Source organism: Glandiceps talaboti, chromosome 6 (assembly GCF_964340395.1).
Source record: "Glandiceps talaboti chromosome 6, keGlaTala1.1, whole genome shotgun sequence".
Taxonomy (NCBI): Eukaryota; Metazoa; Hemichordata; class Enteropneusta; family Spengelidae; genus Glandiceps; species Glandiceps talaboti.
This window is the reverse complement of record NC_135554.1, coordinates 16940592-16954336: the sequence shown is the minus strand read 5'-3', so window position 1 is coordinate 16954336 and position 13745 is coordinate 16940592. Positions and strand designations below refer to the sequence as shown.

Sequence of the window (13745 nt, the reverse complement as noted above, 5' to 3'; positions counted from 1 at the left end):
CTGTCTGTATACGTGAGTGACTAGCGCGGGTAGACCAGGAATAGCTTGCTGCGATTCCTCCCGTTATGAATCTATGAAACTAAAGTAATATCACATGCTAATATTTCCACTTGTAAAAATCTACAATCTTATGTTCGAAAGCGTTTCAAATTTCAAAGATCAATGATTTCAAAACAGGAAAGAAAAACAGGAGGGGAGCAACACATATGTGGAACACCCCCTGCTGTTGTCGACAAGTGGTATCGTCTGCTTTCTTATTTGGCCAATGGGAGTGTCTAAAAGCCGGTGTGTTGCATGCGACTTTGTCATTGAGTACCAGCTGTAGCGTCGTCGGATTCCGAGTCCCAATCCCATCGCTTGAAGGATCGTTTGTGATATTGGTTGAAATATTACCACAAAACCACCATCGGGACAGGTACTTTATCAAAATGGATACAGTGTCCCGAGGGGTCGCAGTTCTCCCCGCCATACTTTTACTGGTTCTGCTACAAGGTGAGATTCTCATCATTTCATTGTGTTACTCAAACAAGGGAGGGGCTGGCGATGTGAGGTGGCTGAAAATGTTTGTGATCATTTATTGTTGAAGATGAATAACAAGTCGACCCATTCAAATACCCCTTCGTTGACTGATATGAGGATGCCGGGAGAAATCCTATCGCCATATTTCAAATGTATGAGTAATCATTTAAAGATAATATGATAGGTGTTTGTATTATTGCGACTTTTTAATAGATGAAGTAAATTCAGATCTCGGAGCTATGTTATTGAGATGACCCTGGATGAACTATGGGCATAGACACATATCTGTTTCTACGTGCAATTACTTCTTGTGTCCATCACACTTGCATATTAATAATAGAAGGATCTGCTCTAGTGGAGTCCTTAAGTAAGCGATACCATCGTGATAAAATTGATATTAAATATTGCCCAGCAGACTTGTTGATATACGAATGGGAGTGTGGTCAGAATCGTCCAGTACTGTCGCGTACTAAATGTAAACTATAAGTTCAGTAGTCAATGAGGAGAGAATGAGAACCACCTTGAAGTCACAGCGACTGGTTGGCAAACATATTCAAGGGCGTTGTGACACAAATTGTTGCTTAAATAGATTGTTTGACTACGTTGTCCCTATTGTCCCTTCGCTGTTTATAATTTCGTACGACTCGAGGAGTTTTCAATGGAAAGGTCATAGGTCAAACCAAGAGATCTCACAACTGGACATTGTGGATACTATATAATTCTATTGATTTGTTTTGTTAGTCAATATAAACCTAAGTGACAGGTCAAAGTTGAGTTATCTCTTCACAACATGTATTATTGTCACCATACTGATAGGTTTTGTGGAGAGGTGATATACATCGACCTCTTTGCTAACCAAGCATCCTGGTGACTCTGAGTCGGTTCACTCTGACTGCAGTTTACACAAGTACATGTGATAATCAATATTAAATGAGCACTGAAATGAATACTGTTGTTTTTTTTTAAATGTAGATTTGTTGGATAGGGTGCACGGAATTGACAACTGTCCTAGCGAAAGCAGTAAGCTTTTAATTTATGCTAGCTTTATTGAATCGTAAGTGAAATTTTACTGTAACAAAATACTGCCTCGTTTGAAGGCCAGTGCGGCGTGGGTTTCTAGAGACAGTTTCGGTTGTTATCGCATTCTCGCAAACCAGACCTAGGCCTGTCATTTCTTCCGCTACTTATCGTCGCGTGCACCAACTACTTTCCGGTCAATATATATCATAAAATATATACAACTCTCTGTAAAACGATACTTAATTTCACAAGATTATCGTGATTAAAAATTGTATTATATTTTCACTGTATATACTAAGATCAATGTATTATGTATTATATATATATATATATATATATATATATATATATATATATATATATATATATATATATACATCAACATCTCCTGACGAGTGATTTACTCACGAAACAGGCTTGTAGAGACGAAAAACCCGACTTGATTTTCTTCTACCCTCAACATATATATATATATATATATATATATATATATATATATATATATATATATATATATATATATATATATATATACACACACACACACACACACACACACACATATATATATATATATATATATATATATATATATATATATATATATATATATATATATATATATATATATATATATATACTTACATTCATGTATTTAAATTTGTGTGGTTATTTAATTTATTATTTTTTTACAAAAAAATTAAAATGGAAACCCTATGTTTTAAAATATATCGTACTGTGGAGAGTGTTAAAGTTATTCTATTGAGAGTGCATACACCTCATTTACCTTTCCATCAGTAAACGTACACGATGACTCAGACCAACACCGTGAAGGAATTATGTCTGATTCACCGCAACTGAAATACGAAATGGGCGAGTCATCCAGACATACATGACCTCAGGTGTCAATATGGATATTAAAAAGAATTTAATATAGATATCATATCCATTAAAGCGACATGAATGCCAATTATTCAGATGAACTGTTCTACTTCATTATTTTCTATATGTATTCCTAAAGCAGTATATCAAATTTTAAAAACAGGTGAAAACACATCATGAACGTGCCTATATTTCGCCTTGACCTCCTTGACGAGTTGAACCTGAGTTAGTAGAAATATTGTGCGGATAATTCATGAAATAGAGATAAAGATGAACGTGACATTGAAATGTTTAACCGCCGTGTGATTGATGTTCAATGTCACCATCTAATTATGGTTGTTTGGGGTCATCGGTGTTTGACATTGAAATTATCTATTTATGATTTAGCATAGAGGTATTGTAATATTCAGAAGGCTGACAAATTAACCGTGCAGAGAATACTACCGATCAGACAGAACACGAACTAAACACAGGGTTAAAACATTGCTTCCAATGACCTAATCCGATAAACTGAGGTTAGGTATATGTATGTACTATAACAATTGTCGTGGTAAATATGTCGGTCTCCCCTACGATGAGAATCGAATCTAACTGGTATATTTTTTTACTTCGGCTGAAACTCAGGTCAGTAAACCTACGGTGATGTGATGTTTGACTCGATGTCAACAGACAGGCCCCTACCTAGTACTGGTATGACAGAGAACGGAAATTGCACATTTTTGATGACAAATGACACGGACACGATGTCAAGGGCGTTATGGGTCATTATTCGTCATCACAACACAAATTACATGTTGTTTTTATGCATTTGTTCCCGCCGAGTGAGCAATTACGTTCTAATTCAATTTTATGTAAACCCGTGGTTCAGTCAAAACTTATGTGACTTTAATAACCCTGTCTGGGAATTCACGTTTTTAACTAGGCGTGCACGTGACCACAGAACGAGTTTTTTTTTCTTTCGTGACGTCATGGGGTGGCGGTCCGCTCTTGGAAATATCCTAAGACACTCATGGTAAATCGTATCTACACAGTAAAACACTGTCAAAAGATGAATAGAAAGTCAAAACTCTCTTATTCAAAAATTGATTTCTTAAATTTTCAATGACCAATTAGAAAAAAAGTATAACGACAAAAATTCATAATATTTATGAATAATTAAAGTTATTCCAATATCTCGTGAGATGTAGATATCTCGTGAGATGTAAACAATATTTAAAAACACAGAACAAAATTGGCAAATCAAACACAGGTAGGTATACAATAGACAATATAATTCATATAATGAAATTTAATAAATTAAATTATACTGATTAAGTACAGTAAGGATATAATTTATGACATTGAATGCAAGAAGTGAATAAATAATACAATATCTGACCAGCGTTAAAAGAACACCTGTCCAATGTTTGCCCCCGGGGTTGATTCTCGGTATACACATACATATACCATTGGTATGATACCTATTTCAAAATATATTTGTTAGCTAAACAAACGTTAATGTTTAGCTTATTTGCTCTATTGTCTGATCAAGGGTGGCTTGTATATGTACATGTATGTAGTATGTAAGCTATCTTTGGACGTATTCCACAAGTTAATTGACCTAACCAGTACACGCGTCTGGTAGTGATTATAACAGTCATGACCAGAGTTAACTCATGACAGTCGACATTTCGAACTCAGTAAGATTCTGATGGGTTTTTCAACTGTGACACAGAGTATACCTTTTACAACTGTTATGTTTGTGGGTTTCCATATGCAAATGTCATTTTATAGTTTAACAAACCAAAACCACAATGAATTGTTACACTACATTGTCAGAGCTCTCATGTATCATTTACACTTTGAAAACTGTATATGATGTTATATAGTATTGTACTAAAAATAAGTCCGTCGTGTTTGTGGTGATTTCTAATGGTATTTTCAACCCTCGGGTGGGTGACTATATTGCGCATGCTCCAACAACTAAAGTAATGCAAACCCCAGATCAAAATATCAACGAAGCTTTTAAGAAGGACAGCATAGTACTATTATGACTGTATTTATTTCAGAGTCTTAATGTGAAATGAGACTCGGAAACAGGTATAACTTATTTTTCTCACTTTGTTCAAGAAAACTCCAACCCATTCTCGATCAGCTAATATCAAGATAAAAAATTGTGGTCACCGTACAAGCTATTCATTAGAAACAGATGTCAAAAATCAAAATTCAGCCATTTTAGAATCCAATACTGATGTCGAAAACTGTCTTATCTCTGTGTAAAAATAAAAAGTTGGTAATTTGCTTGAAAAAAACGGACGGTGGACCTTTAAATGTAAATGTATTTTATTTGTTTCTAAAGAACCAGAAACAAACTGTTTTGGAGAGATTTTTAAGCACTTTGAATTTCAGTGAAATTTGTCCCCGAGACATATTCCACCTTTATCAGTTAAACCTCATAGTCCAAACAAGACGAGATCACACTGGGAACGGGTCTAGTCCTGATGATGTCAATATTAATTTCTGGGAGTGCCCAAAAATCATATGTCATGGAAATCGTTTATTTAGTCTGTTTAACAGCAATGCTATAAATCTTCTGGTTACTAGTGGTGATGAAACTATATCCAAATATAAAATAGGGTAACATAAGTAATAATTCTTTATATTAAAATAAATTATGTTTTAAATATGAACTATTCCCTTTAAAGAATCCTCCCTCAAACATTAAACAGATTGCCCTTTCCTAGTGATGCTAATATCCATTTCCAAACATGGATTTAATAACACCATAATAATTATTAAACTGTGTAAGAAAAACTTATATTTTTTCGCACGAGCATCTGTATTGACACTCCTTAACAGATCATTCAGTTATACCATTATGCTGGTGACGACATGTCGATTGACAGTGAGGTCGGTGACATTGGATGTAGTGGGGGACCCTTATCGAGTAAAACTAAACATAAACCATTTACTTGACTATTTCAATGGATTGGAGGATTCAGACTTATTTATGTTATTCTGAATGCGAAACAAGAATTGATTGCAATACATGCGATAACGTGCATGCAGGCCTAGGGTTATTTAAATTCAATGACATTCTGACCTTTCAGGATATCAGAGAGACACATGCATGAGAGAATTGACTCTTTTCCAGTTTTTTTCTTTGACTCTTGCAGAAATGACTCACTTGCATAAACAGAAATCTAGATATTGTCACTTGAAATATACATATGTGTTTCATTATTATTTCATATAACCACGTAACCATGGCAACATTTGTCATTTTTTTATTGTTGAATCATCGTGAGTTGATTCCCTTTCATGATCTGACTAGTGTTGATGTCGTAGTAAAAAAATCGAAAGTGTGTACATTGAAACATGACCTGGCAAAGATATGGCCAATAAAAAATCCAACGCGACACGACACGACACGACACGACACAACACAACACAACACAACACAACACAACACAACACAACACACCACACCACACAACACACCACACCACACCACACCACACCACACAACACAACACAACACAGCAAATAAAAAACACCTAGAATCTTAATTATTAACATTTTTGAGATATGTAAGGTTATTAGATTAATATGAAGCCGTTGCAAGTTGTTGCCATGGTAACAACTACATAAGAATGCTTTTTGTATGACGAGAACACTTTGGTATTTTGATAACTTTTGAAATCCATAAAACATATACTTAAAAATACTATTAGACAGACAGACAGACAGACAGACAGACAGACAGACAGACAGACAGACAGACAGACAGACAGACAGACAGACAGACAGACAGACAGACAGACAGGTACTGTAGATAGATAGGTAGGTAGGTAAGTGTACCTTCCTAAATAGATAAATCAATAAATAGATGAAAAGATTTATACATATAAATGACAAGGATGGAAAAAGTTTTAATATAAGTCATTTTTTTTCAGCTGAGTTGCAAAAATATGTTCACGAATAATATAAAATCATAAATCATAACATCATTTTGAAACTAGCAATAATTGGTCGGGATGTTATATCATCACTAATCGTTTTCTCGAATACGATAAATCAATGGATCACCTCAAAACATTACTCGCTTGATTGGCATGCCGCACTCAATAGCTTCATCATTTTCTCTTGTGATCACTCATTTTGGTAACAATAATGTGACCTTGCGTAACCTAACCCTTTTAGTGACATGGTATATCTAATTTTCCGCTAGCATTGATACATTGAATGCATATAATTGCCAGCAGTTTATATCATCTGTCAATTTCCATTGAAGGTTGTTACAGATTGCAATGGGATCTTTTAATAAGACTATGACCATATATTTATTAATAATGCTCAGACAGACAGACAGACAGACAGACAGACAGACAGACAGACAGACAGACAGACAGACAGACAGACAGACAGATAGATAGATAGATAGATAGATAGATAGATAGATAGATAGATAGATAGATAGATAGATAGATAGATAGATAGATAGACAGATATTGATATAGGCGTGTCACTGGGGAGAACAGTGCTCAATCTAGTTCTGATTGCGGACGGAGTCGGTCTGTACCCCGACGGCAATTCTGCATGACAATGTCCTGCTGACGACTAACACCGTCGCTAAAAACCGCGTGATTTACGTCAATAACTTGAATAGTAATGAAGGTTTTCAAAAATACAAATATTTTTCACTTCAATGACAATATGCACTCATTGTTGATGGAGGTATATGTCTCTAACGAGGGTCCTTGATTTGTATATATGGAGTGGCATTTGTATTGATATAATTTACTTTATGTAAGATATTAGATATAGTGAAACATACTGATTACAGCTGATGGACTGTCTGAAATACCTTTAATGGTTAATTCGTGAGGATTTCTATGAAAAAAAAATGTAAAATTGAGATTTGTGATAATACAAAGTGTGAGTACAAGGACAATACATTGATGAATGTGAGATGCTTACAATTCTATGAATAGTGACAATTATTACAAAATGACTATTCGAGTGTATTTTTGCCAAATGATAAATTGACAACAAACACGGATTTCGAACAAAACCCCTTAGGGAGGATTTTTCGTAAATATTTGATTATCATGTAGACTCATTGAATTACGTCATTATACATATATTATGTACTCTCCATCAGTTAAATATATAATTTCACTCTCAACGCTGTGTAAAAGTGAGAGTATCAAATAGTCTGGCGATTACTAATATTCTACTTCACCATACTTTAAAAGATGCTGTGATTTATAGTGTATGTGTTAGCTATTCATTTTCGTCTTTTAGTCCATGCAGTATGCTTTACAGTATAGCACGTTTTTTTTCAACTGCATACAGTAGTTGAGATGAGTCACACGTACTTTCTTTTGTCATCATTCACACATTTAGTCGGGTCAACGGTCAAGGTATCCGTATTACTGCTGTACTATCGTATTCGTTGGGTCATTAACGTTATTGAAAAAAACACCAGCCAGAGGCTAGGCTTGATTTCCTGCTACTGATGACAGTCTTCGAGACATGCACGCTATAATAATAAGTGGTTGAGTGTTCATGTCGAATTCCACAGGTGTTAGTTTAAAATTCATTATAAATGCAATTTATTCAAAACACGTTTTGGTTCAATTATTAGATTACATTAAAGTTTACCCAAGTGCTGAGAAAAGAGGACACACTGCACGCTAGTTGTTTATTAAATTCTGGAGATGCTAAAAGTATGGAATCGCAATAGCATGATTCATTGCATCCATCAAAGTACTCGAGGCTCTCAATTTGTTCCGTTTACGAATTGATCATATGCAATAACACAAACATGTTATACTTAATTGTAAACATTATTATATCATTTTTTTTAATTATGGGAATACGCTTAGTCCAAGATGCAGATTTTCAATAATAATTGTAAAAATTTTGTAAAGACCATAATTACAATGTTATACTTGTTTCAACTGTAAATGTGGATTTTATTCCCTGACCGTTCTACGTCACCAGAACAGGCATCTACGCCGTGTGTTCTGCAGTACTCCAAAAATGAGTCAGAACAAGTCGACGTTATTTCCCTATTTTTTCTTGTTGATGATAACAAAGACGGTACCTTTGATGTGTCTTACTATCCAAAAGACTGCGAAGGTATGATTATATTATTCTGCAGTATGTTTCTTCATTTAAATACTCGTGATATAGAAGGTTATGCCACTAGTTGTCTTCAAGTGACCCCTTATGTCACTCATACTCGGCTACTTCACATTCAATGCTTCATTTCCACTAATACATAGTTATAGCTAGATTTGGACAAATTAAAAACAACTAAGAAACTTTAGTTAGTTTCCCCTACTTTATTATTACTATTTCCACAAGACAGTGTGGTTTGAATACGACAACACCTGTTCAGTCCACAAAAAAATAGGTCCAAATATATTCATTTTGATGTTTGTACATTCAAAAATGAATTATGTAGAATATTCATTGTGCAACCATGAATATTATTGCTTATGGTGACTGCTATGATGCATCAGCCCACATGCACAGCAAAGATACTGACTCGAGCCTATCATAAGTGAAGCAGTGGTTGTGACCGAAGAAAAGCATTGAGGAATCTATGAGTTTGGTTTACATTGTGATGATATCTATCATGTGTAAACGTGTTACTGATCATACTCCCTAACGCCAAATAAATCTGCTGATTCCCATGGATTATCATGAGTATTTTACAGCCCGACAAGAGTGATAGTCTACATCATAATCTGAGAACTGAGAGAGAAGCTTTTTGTAAATTCTGCTTTTGTATGGAGTTAAGACGATTTTCACGAACCAATTTTTTGTAGCAGTTGTGACCCCTCTCCTGTCTCTCTGTCTCTATGTCTCTCTGTCTGTCTATCTCTCTCTCTCTGCCTGTATCTGTCTCTCTCTCTCTCTCCTCTCTCTCTGTCTCTCCTCTCTCTCTCTCTCTCTCTCTCTCTCTCTCTCTCTCTCTCTCTCTCTCTCTCTCTCTCTCTCTCTCTCTCTCTCTCTCTCTCTCTCTCTCTCCATCGACATCGACATTAATGCTGTACTAGAATAGTTTAAATGAAATCAAAACAGTTTTTGTGTGCCTTTTCGACTTCTAAGTCGAATATTTCATACACACGTGTTCTACGATATCTACGATATTATGGTAATGACTAACCACGTTTTCGTCCCTCCCAATGTCGTTGGAATTAAAATACCCTTATTAAACATAAATCGCGTTTATTTTGAGTGATGGCGGCACTTCCTGTAATTTATATGTACATTATTAATATTATGTCCATTCTAAGTGTGTGCATGCACATTTATGTATGTATGTATGTATGTATGTATGTATGTATGTATGTATGTATGTATGTATGTATGTATAGTTTTTTTCCAATCCATAGAAACTCATTATTTCACAGTGTCAGGACAATATAATTTGTATGTATGTCTGATGAGAGATGTACCAGTCGCATGACACGACAGGCCAAATTTAGTAATTGGAAGATAATAATTACATTTCAGTTTGAAACAAAGACGGTAAAGGTATCAACTGTGCCCCCCCCCCCCACCCCTTCACTTGATGAATAGAGTTTATAATACTGTTGACGTTCTTGGTAGGCGTACTTAATTACGTATGACGTCGATAAGGATAAAACAACACATACGCCTCGACCACTGACCGTATCCAGGGCTTACGAACGGACTTCCTAAAGAATTGAAGTCGATATATTTTCATCGTAAACTCGGGGGAATTATAACGAAGCATTCCGTCTTGATCCTGGCGCAGAGACCAAAATCACAGTGACTTTATTTTACACATTGCATTGGCTGTAAATCGTCATTACATTAGTTGTCACTCGAACGAGCGTAATCTTCGCCAGTGTGAAGATGGATCACGTTTTTTATCTTTAGTTTTCATGCTATGCATTTTGAGGAGAATTTATCCGTGTTAGTTTACTCGTCATCGTTTGAGGTGTCAACTTTTTACAAGAAACATGAGAATTATCATTGCGTCATCATTTATATATATAATGTTAACTTTTATATGGATATGATTATCACATTGTGCAATTACGTCACGATTTTAATTAAGTGGCATTCGGTATGTTGTATTTCACCTCCGGCTTATAACATTTCGAGGATTCCGATGACATGCGAGATAAAAATTCAAGCGTAACGTAACAATGTGTAACTATGTAACTTTGAAATAGGAGAAAATACCATGGCCCGGGAAGGCAGATAATACCACGGATATGTCTAGAGGCATGCATCATTACATTTACATACGATGCTCCTATCAAACTACACAGCGCCCCACCCAGTAAACTGCATACATATTCATGATAACGGTTCATTGATATGTTTTGAACCGTCAATATACAAAGACTGTAGAATGGTTATTTACACATTTCGATCCGAAATGGCATTACCCCATACAAAGAATGATATTGAGTTATTCTATACAATATAACTAATGGCAGGGCACCGTGAAACAGTAAACATTATATAATAAGCAAGAAGCAAGAGAAGAGAAGAGAAGAGAAGAGAAGAGAAGAGAAGAGAAGAGAAGAGAAGAGAAGAGAAGAGAAGAGAAGAGAAGAGAAGAGAAGAGAAGAGAAGAGAAGAGAAGAGAAGAGAAGAGAAGAGAAGAGCAGACAGACAGACAGACAGACAGACAGACAGACAGACAGACAGACAGACAGACAGACAGACAGACAGACAGACAGACAGACTAAAGTTTGAGTTCAGATAATTACAAGATTTAGCGATGGTCGGAACTTGACAATTAATGCACGTTTTATCCCAACCATCACTCTTATTGGTGTACCGTATGTTGTTGTTTTTTTGTACTTTGTTTTCTATTTTACCTATAATATTTCATTTGTATCTGGAGTATATGTAATGTACTGTGTGTGTTTTTATCCCAATACACGAAACCCATTTTATGGAAGCATTGCCGTTAATAGGTAAATTAATTCATAAGTAAATAAAGTAATAATTTAAATATAGAATACTGTGAGTATCATTTCAAGAGCTATATTTAAATCCCGGACCATTGGTGCCATTTTTTATTCTGGACACGCATTTCTTATAGCTTTCAATTGCTAAACAATCGCTTTTTTTTAGATTTTCATTCGAATCCGAAGTTGGCCGTTAAACTCGCAGCAAAAATTACACCCATAAACGTATAAACTTAACTTGTGCTCCTTTAATTAAAATGGTTGTTTTTTTTCAACATGGATGTAAGTTGATGAGTTCACAGAACTTCGTTATTTCGCACTGTCGCGGAAGAAATAACAGTTCTGGTTTGTGAGGATGACAGAACTGTGTTTCCAGTATTAATGGGGAATTGTAAACTATTCATCTTTTTCTGCTTACTTCAAACCACGCGATGATGTCCTTGGCAAAGCTATAAATCTAGACTTCTAATTAGATGACCTCCTTTTCAGAAGAGTACAACTAGGTGAAGGTTTCACTTGTTTCTTGAATGAAACGTGGTCAGACTACGACGATTGCGTGACTTGAATTATTTATTTTATGGTTGTCTGTCTTGAGATTTGACGACGACGAGGTATGCATTGTATACTAACGGTTGGTTAGTCATTGGTATGGGACAAACAGACAAACATGCGAACTAGAAAGCAGAAACATAAATGTGGAAAAATGGCTTTATCTAGTGAACAAACAAACAAATTTAATAAACATACATACATACATACATACATACATAAATGTGAAATCAGGACTTTATCTAGTATGTTACGTCATAGTTTGGTCAAAATGTAATTAGTTGACGACATATCTTATAATATTAATATCGTTATTCGTAAAGGGATCAAGTACCGTAGAATGTGATAGACTTAAAATTGAATTAAAGTTAAAACTTAATTAAAACTGTTCATTTAATAAATATCTTGATCGTGTAAGGAAGCCTTCAGTAATTACACGAGGGAGAGCCGGGGGGAACAGACCAGGGCTGTTGCGTAAAATGTCATCCTCCCCTGATTCCATCGTGCTAAAAAGTGGCCCGCCCTCAATTTCCTCTCTCTAAAACATGACCCTTCCCCCTGCAAAAATATTTCAAAAACAGGGGTTAAAATGCTGTCAGACGTGGAAAAGGACACGGGTCCCTGAATAAATGGCAAGGACTTAATCCCATCGCTGCCATATTTGTCATTGGCATTGAGCTGAAGGTCAGAACTCCCAAAGGACTAGATGAATGCACTTTCGAGCGTTAGTAGGCTTATACCCTTTCTAACATCTCACCACTCTTTTCCACTTTCATTAAATTGCATACTACGTCTTTTGTTTACTTCTCCAGCCCTGTTTGTGCAATGCAGATCTACCCAATTTACCATTCGTAGGAGTAGCGATGACCAATTGTCGATCTTCAATGAAACTGCCGAAAACCTCCGAACAATCTTACGCGATCACTTTGGTAGTACCCGGCACCATTACATAGGAGCTGAATATAAGGAGAAAGCTATGGAATTCATTGTTGAAACGTTTACTTCATATGGACTTGATGTTGAAATTCAGACATTTACAACAGACAACGAGAAAGTAAGATCAATCGATTAATCAATGACTCACAGATATATTTCCATTTCCTGTTTATTTCTCTCTCCGTCCTTATAATTGACTCTGTCTGTCTGTCTGTCTGTCTGTCTGTCTGTCTGTCTGTATGTATGTATGTGTGTATGTATGTACGTACGTATGTATGTATGTATGTATGTATGTATGTATGTATGTATGTCTCTGTCCATCCGTCCGCCTGTCTGTATGTCTATCTTAGTATCTATTTATTTGTCCGTCTCTCTGTCTGTCACTGAGTCAGTCAGGTTGTTCGTTTGTTTATCTGCTTGTGTATGCTAGCTAGCCAGTCCGTCCGTCTGTCTGTATGTCTGTCTGTCTGTCTGTCTGTCTGCCTATCCATGTTTCTTCATATTTATCCATGTTTGCGTTTTTAATTCTCAGTTTGCTCGTGTAAATATGTCCACTCATCAGTCCAACCTCTGGTGTTTTACTTGTTGTATGAGCAGTTTATCTTGGTTGTGCAGAATATTTTTATTTCAATGTCTTGATTAGTAGAATAAATGTATCTACACTCCACTCTGGTTAAAATCTGACGTTGAATATGACGCGATTTCAAATTTCCTCTGTTTCATTCATTTATATATTGTCGATTTTGTCATTCCGAGAGTGATCGCCGCCTTCCCATAAGTACACACAGAAGACATGTAGTGTGGTGGGCGACTAATGCATTAAGTTTTAGTTAGTCATTTCCGTTGATGACTTCAGAAACCTGTTAGAATGGGCATCGCATGGGTAAT

The 13745-nt window shown here is 35.6% G+C and overlaps 1 protein-coding gene across 1 annotated transcript in view; it reads left to right on the top strand.

The window, feature by feature from the left end:
- Window positions 1–322: 322 nt before the first annotated feature.
- The window catches only part of LOC144436527 (uncharacterized), a 25921-nt gene continuing 12498 nt past the window's right edge, over window positions 323–13745 (top strand). The window contains exons 1-2 of the mRNA XM_078125337.1: window positions 323–492; window positions 12734–12975. Of these exons, the coding sequence (XP_077981463.1) occupies window positions 429–492; window positions 12734–12975 (306 nt within the window). The 5' untranslated portion in view covers window positions 323–428. The remainder of the gene's footprint in view (window positions 493–12733; window positions 12976–13745) is intronic.